Raw genomic sequence first — 7,777 nt, forward strand, 5'->3', positions numbered from 1 at the left:
TCATTACGTGCTGGTTATAAACTTTTATTTTACTTAATATGTCAATTGTCTATGTATGACATATTTATAAATTAAATATTGAATGTATTATTTATTTTTCTATTTATTAAGTTTTTTCGTTCTTCATTGTGTATACTTTCCATTTTATGCATTGATTAGTACTATTTCATAACCTTATATACATATATAGTATATACTTATACTAAAGGAAGTATAACATTAACTTTTATTTTGTTGAATTTGTTTTCTATTTAATTACGAGTATATAATACGCATATTATAATTTTGTCTGTCAAAGATTTTTATATTATGTTAGAAATGTGTGACTAAATTTAGTAGTATGGCGGTTGGTGCAAAAACTGAGTATATACGTCTCTAATATTGTAACCACAGATACATTTATGGCCATGGTGTGAACCCATATAGTTCGCCCTCAAAGTGCTATTTAATAATACTGCCATAATGCTTTAGCTATCATCACAAATAGCGTTCGAAGTGTTCAATCTTTGTTTTGATATTGAGGTACATTTTGTTGAATTATTTTTAGAGGTAATGGTGCAAAGTCAGCATTATCAAAAATAAAGTGAAGCTTTTTTCTAATTAATTATAACTATGGAATATGAATACACATATAGTTTCATTTGGATGTTAAGTCCGCCAGCACTTAAAAATCTCGATTAGTTTTTCAAATATGATACACTTTTATAATAAAAATAAAATATTCACCCTTTCTGGATAGAAAACTATTTTAATCTATTTAAAACAATTTTTTACATCTTTATAACTTATTACAATTGTACGATATATTTGATTGATATATCAATATTACTTTGGTCTGATATCTTGATGAGGCTGTAAGGGTTATCACCCAACCACATCCATCTATTACGAAATAAACTAAATCACCCAAAAAGAAACGATAAGGAAATAGTGCGCTAGCTAAAATCAATTAGAAAATAATCGCTTGTGGATGATACCATGAATTAAGATAATATTATACTACTAGCTGTTCATGTGTACTTTGGTATCCGTACAAAATGCATTTGTATTAAATTTGGTTATCTAGTATAATGTTAACATTTAACGTAACATGTGTTGATTAATCATATTTTTGATTTTCTGACTTGGTATATAGATGATATTCCCGACATATTATAGCCAATGCCGGATTTGGAGCAGGAGTTGCCCCAAGCCCTTTTAAATATGCCACCCCTACCTCAAGAAAATAAAATGTAGTATTTATTTCTCAAATTCATGGATTTACTTCTATGTTTTTTAAATATACATATTAAAAATTATATAATAATATGAATTTATGCAATTACATAAATGTATAAAATATTAATATGATTTTTTTCCATTTCTTACAAAATTTGCGGCTCTAGGCCCAGGCCTCACGGACCTAGGCGTGAATCCGTCCCTGATTATAGCTATTTCAACGGCGGCGATTCCCTTTCAAATTGTTTTGACTATTTAAAAGCAGTATTTTTAAAAATAATGTTTCGTTCGATTTATCGGTATTGGACTTAATATTTTTTTTTACAGTATTCATCATAGCTTCTATCGATTTTCTATTATTTTTTTGTAGACTATATTATTTGTTTTTGTAAATTTGTGATAAAATAAATGTATAAATTGTTTTCATAGCTTACACGAGAACGAGGAACATCGTTATTCACTTATTCTCGTTCACTTCATTATCCATTAAAATACCCATTATATTATTTTATTTTCTTTCTGAGCCATGCACAACATGGTAAATTTTCAGTGTATGATAACTAGCTAGGACATGGAACTTGATGATTTAAAAATATATAAAAAAAATATAAATTAAATCACATAAATATTTTTAAAATGTATATTTTACAGTGAAAATATTAAAATAAATTGTTAATGATTAACATAATTTATAAATATATTAAAAGTTAAAACTATATATTTATTAATCTTATTAGATACTCCAATTAAATTTTTTTTTTATTCTTGAAAAAAAATTATAGGATACATTATACTTATATTTAAAAAAAAAAAAGTACCTACTTTACATTAAAATGTATATGAATTATAATATAACAATAGAATTTTCTAACCAAACTATAGCATTTGAGAATAAATTTAAAATGTTATTAGTTATTACTATAATACTAATTATTTATACCGTTTAATACATTTATTATAAGTTACAACCATTGATCAATGTGAAAATCTTTTTAATGATATTTTAAAACGTATTAGCCATGTCCTAATTCTTCTCATTGCTGAAAAAAACCTTATTCATGATGATAATAGATTAATTATATAAAAATATAAAATTATAAATGTTTATTTCCCACTATTCTAAAACTAACGTAAATTAAAGAGAAAATTGATTATATAGTTACGTTTTTCAAGTAAAAAATAAAAATTTTCATTTTATTATGATTGGATGGTTATCAATCATTGGTATAATATTATTTTAAAGGCCGTATTCCAGTATAGTCGTTTTTATATACTACTTGAAGATATTGAGTATAGTAACAAATCTGACGCTCGACTGTGTTTTTATTATGATAAAACTAAAAATAGTAAACATATAATATACCTACTCAACATTTAACGAGTATAAAAATGAAATTAACTAAATAACATTCGCCAGTCTTCGTATTAACATTTCTCAATAATTTTTTGCATAGCCATATAGGTACCTATCAGTTGCTTTAAAATTTGTTATTACTTATTAGCTATAACTCTTAACTTTTACCAATTGAAAAAATATCACACTATAATATTCAAATTATTCAATTATAGATAGTAATCTTTAAAGTAAATAAGTTTTATTATTAATTTATTAATATTTCATGGCCAAATGAAAATGGTGAATTTTAGTATGCAAGTATGAGATATTAATACAGAAAATGAATTTAAAAAAAAAATTTATTTTTATTTGTAGACATTTAAAAAAATCATATTATCTTATCATGCACACGTGCTATGTCGTGTTCCATTATCACTTATTGCTTATCACTGGTTTTGTTTTTAACTTTTGGATTAAATATAATAAAGATGAATTTACCCGTTTTTACAATTTGCCAAATTATTTTTCCAGCGACAATAATGTGTTAATATCCAATGTCATACAGGACGTACACTACGGCATAAATTTGTTTGAAATGGCACTTCACGCTCGTGCTGTAAGATTTAGTTTACAGAGGATTTGTTTGGCACCTGTGTCGTTTCAATGCATCACAAACGCCACATGTCGTTTGCATTTGGAATATGGTTTGTCAGGATCAAACAATGGCTCTAAACGTACCCCAAATGTGAGTTAGTTCAATTATTTTATTGAAGCATGTATTTGCTTGTGTACATCTTAGTATCTTATATTCTTATACAGATTAAAAAATTGAAATGCAATCTGATAATTGATTAAAAACAATTATTCAAAAATATACTGTGTCTGTATGGATCATAATATTTTTTTTTTTTTTGCTGTTGATATCTCATTAAACTGTCAAGATTTTGTATTATACGATAATAGTTAGTTTTTAAATTAAAATGATAGATTAAAAATGTATTTTATTTTTATAGATACGATGTTTTAACTCCAAAAATGAAAAAGTTATCGATCTCAGTTATACAGACATTGATCCAGTGTATATACCTGTTAAGAAAGAAATAGTTGATGAACAAGATTTATATGAAGAAGATCAACATTCAATCAATTCTGTTTGTTTTCCACAATATTAGCATAATAATTTATATTCACTTTATACAATAAAAAAATTATATTAAATTCAATTTTTGATTATTATTGGTTTTAGGAAATTGTTATTAAATGTAAACGAAAAATTTTAAATCATGAGAGGAATCAGAAGTATGATAAATTTAAAGAAATTCCTTTGGCATCAAAAGGATGGAAGAACAAGAAGTCTAAAGATGATTTTTTTACTATTCATATTTATAATGATGTAAGTTGTATTTTTATAATATTTTTTTATAAATTCTAATTTATTTTGAAACTAGGATTATTTACCTCAAAGTAGAAAGACTTTATATGAGTTTAAAAATACAGGACTATCACAATCTATTCTTCATATTTTAAAACAACGTGGAATCACTATTCCTTCACAAATTCAAGTAAAAATTTAAACCCATCATGAAAACTGATAAAATATTAAGTGATTATTTTTTTCAGGCACTTGGAATTCCATCGATACTGAAAGGAAAAAACACTTTGCTTGCAGCTGAAACAGGTTGTGGTAAAACATTGGCATACTTGATACCAATAATTCAACAAATATTAACTTATAAAGAAAAAGTAAAATTTAAAAATCAGTTCAACAGCCCTTTAGCCTTAGTTATCGTACCTGGCAGAGAATTAGCTGATCAAATAGGAGTATGTCCAGACCCTAAATTATATTTAATTAATTAAATTATTGATTTTGTTAGATGACAAGTATATTTTAATTAAATATGATTAATTATAGGAAGTTGCCAATTGGTTTACTGAAGATTTACCATTGAATGTAAAGGTAATTACTGGAGGTCACACTAAAAGGCTGATAGTTAATCCAGTATTTGAGGAAAATGATATAATTGTTGCTACATTAGGGGCACTAAGCAAATTAACTAACACTGGTATGATTTTTAAAGCCTTAGTTTTTTATTCTCAGACAAAACTCATTTATTTTATCTCTAATTTATTTTAGGTATATATTCAATGCGTTATGTACGCCATGTTGTACTAGATGAAGCAGACACTCTAATGGATGATAGTTTCAATGAATTGATGACTCGTTTTTTGTCTAGATTCCAAGTACAGTATATATTATTTTTTTTAGTTATTTAAAATCATATGCATCATTGTAGATTTTAATATTATTGATTATTATTTAAGTATCATCATACATTATACATTATTTATTATGTTTATTATTATAGTTTAAAAGTCATAGTGAAAATTGTAATTTGACTCAATTGTTGTTGGTTAGTGCCACTATGCCAACAAGCCTGTCCGATATATTGGGTGATATAATTGATGTAATATTATTATGACTTAATATGCTGTATTGGTTATAAAATAAGAAGAGTATTTTTTTAATTTTCTCAACTATAATTTTTAGATGGACAATTTGAACAAGATAAAAACAGACAAATTACATGCAATTCTTCCTCATGTTCAACAAAAATTTATCAGAATTAACTTGGGTGAAAAACCATCTAATTTATTGTTACATGCAAAAAAACTTTCTAAAAGCAATACTCCAACAATCATATTTTGGTAACTTATTTATAAAGTATATTATTATTATTTATTTTAATTGAAAAAATTTGGGTGTGGACAGATCAGAATTTTTTTTTTTTAATATTCATATAATAAAAAAATATTTCCAACATTATACATATTATTACAATGATTATTCATTATTAATCAATTAGATACAAAGGTTAAGTGTTTTCATTATTAGAAAGTATACAACATAATGCAAAATAAATAACACTTAATTTCATTTTTTTTTTTTTTATTCAAGCTCTGGTAATTTAAACAATTAGCTGTGGGATTTTATGTTTATTATTATAGAATATTGTACAATAAGTTTTTGGAACATGTGTTTTTGTGTGTAAGATACAATTTCATTGCTTAGATCTTGAGTGATCAACCATCTTAGTGCTAGTTATGTAGGAGATGGTGCTTGACTGCAATCAAACATTATGTCACACCATATTTCAATTTTATAATTTGTTAACTTATTTTACTAAACTCTTTTTTAAACCTTAAATATTTAAAATTAAATTATTTTTAATTGTTAATTGAGACTGATTATCATTGAAATATAAATGTAAAATTGTATTAGGAAATGTAAGTCAAACAAAATTCAAGTATTCTTTAGTATATTATGACGGAAAACATAAGTGTTATTTATTTTGATATACTATATCAGAGGTTCCCAAACTTTACCTACTTGTGGTACCCTTTTAGAACTGAAGTTTGCTTATGGCGCCCTTAATAAAATTTATGACCTTTTTTTTAAATAAAATATATAAAATATCGTTGTTTATTTTTAAACCACTTAACATAGTCGGTAGTGAGGCGCAGCCGCGGCTCTCCTGACAACACACAGCGGCGCACAGTTTAGGAACCTCTGTACTATACATTAACTATATTTTTTCTATTAAACATTAATAATAATTTTTATCAAATGTTTATTGTTTTAGTAATAAATCAAGTACCTGTGATTGGGCTACTATGTTTTTAAATGAAAATGGCATTGAGGCAGTAAACTTGCATGGTGATATGCCATATGAAATTAGATTAGGCAAATTCAAAAAATACCAAGATGGCATAGTAAATATTATGGTTAGCACAGATGTGGGATCCAGAGGATTAAATACAATTAGAGTAATTTTATTAAGCATTTTATATAAAATAACTAATAGACTGTAAAACTTATATATAACGATTACTGAAGCTAGTCTGAAGGAACTGAAATAATAACCACTATTCAGTAGTGATAATCAACAGAAGTGTAATACTTTTAAATTACTGTTTTATAAAGTGCATAAAAATAAAATTCCTATTATATAATATTTACATATTAAACAATGTTTTTATGGCATATGGAACACTGAAAAGTTATTTTTACGTTTAAATTGAAATGTATGAAGATGCCATTTGTGTCTACTGTTTTAACAAATTAAAATTTTATACGTCACCTTTTTGAAGTGTGAAAACATTTTGTTTTTTTGTAAAATTCATCTCAATTTTTTTCTCTAAAAAGTGTCAATGTTTGGACTTTATTAAAAATACACACTTTCAAATACTTTCCATTGATATTGAATACTACTGAAATATGATAAAATATATAAACTTAGTTCATCTCGTTTTTTTAAAAGTTCAAAAAGATAACTGTAAATTGCTGTAAATAATTTAAAAATCATTTAACTATTTTTAATACTTGATTGTTAGTTTGAGTACTCACCTTATTATATTTTTCCCAAATCACTTAAAATACTATTACATAGAGCTATAGAGGTTAATGTAAATAGAAATTTTGCTGTACTTAAATAATTATAATAATGGGGTTTTCAGACTAAGCATATTATAAACTACGATTTCCCTTCCTATATTGCTGATTATATTCATCGTTGTGGGCGTACTGGACGTTTAAATGCTGGTAACGATGGCAAAGTTACAAATTATATCAGTACAAACAATGATTGTGAATTAGTTCAAAAAATTGAAGTAATTACTATAGTTGTTAATTAAATAGAAAAATAAAAAGATACATTTTTATCAAATATTTTAAATAATTTTTTTTCTCTTTTATTTATTTTATAGTTAGCTGCACGTACTATGAAATCTTTACCAAACGTCAATGGAAATATAACTAAAATAAGAAGATTCCACATATTGAATGAACTGGAAAATAGAGCAGCTAAAAAATTAGATTAATATTTACTATTTGTTTTTATTGCATTATAAATGTGTTCATATTTATAAAATAGTGATTAAATGTATTATTGATGTCATTATATCAATGTATTGTAATACTTACTTTTTAATCTTTCATACCTGCTATTTAATTTCCAACTATTGAAGGATTCTAGTTTGAATTTTTCTTATAGATCTGACAGAATTTTAATTTTAATAGTATTAATGACACATTTTATCATATACAAATAAAATAAAATTAGTTTTATCTACATATTTTTGTATTTACATAGGATATATTAAGGTAATCAACATGATAAAATACCTCTATAAAATATTTTTAATTATTTTTTCAGTTATAATGTT

General features: G+C 24.9%; 1 protein-coding gene across 1 annotated transcript; it reads left to right on the forward strand.

The window, feature by feature from the left end:
* Positions 1-3,019: 3,019 nt before the first annotated feature.
* On the forward strand, positions 3,020-7,534 carry LOC112601733 (probable ATP-dependent RNA helicase DDX28). The gene is made up of 12 exons (XM_025349491.1): positions 3,020-3,299; positions 3,568-3,705; positions 3,801-3,947; positions 4,003-4,116; positions 4,175-4,375; positions 4,467-4,617; positions 4,689-4,795; positions 4,921-5,019; positions 5,103-5,260; positions 6,196-6,379; positions 7,070-7,222; positions 7,319-7,534. Exons 1-12 carry the CDS (start codon positions 3,150-3,152, stop codon positions 7,430-7,432), a joined length of 1,716 nt encoding a protein of 571 aa, XP_025205276.1. The 5' UTR covers positions 3,020-3,149; the 3' UTR covers positions 7,433-7,534.
* The last annotated feature ends 243 nt before the right edge of the window (positions 7,535-7,777 follow it).

The sequence above is a fragment of the Melanaphis sacchari genome, unplaced genomic scaffold (assembly GCF_002803265.2).
Source record: "Melanaphis sacchari strain LSU unplaced genomic scaffold, SCAv2.0 Contig7_pilon_pilon, whole genome shotgun sequence".
Classification (NCBI taxonomy): Eukaryota; Metazoa; Arthropoda; class Insecta; order Hemiptera; family Aphididae; genus Melanaphis; species Melanaphis sacchari.

Excerpts from the sequence above, each read along its gene's own strand:
- LOC112601733 (XM_025349491.1), top strand. The coding sequence starts at position 3,150 with ATGGCACTTCACGCTCGTGCTGTAAGATTTAGTTTACAGAGGATTTGT. Across the intron at positions 4,796-4,920 it reads GTTTTTTGTCTAGATTCCAA|TTTAAAAGTCATAGTGAAAA; the intron begins GTACAGTATATA and ends TTATTATTATAG. Across the intron at positions 7,223-7,318 it reads AATTAGTTCAAAAAATTGAA|TTAGCTGCACGTACTATGAA; the intron begins GTAATTACTATA and ends TTTATTTTATAG.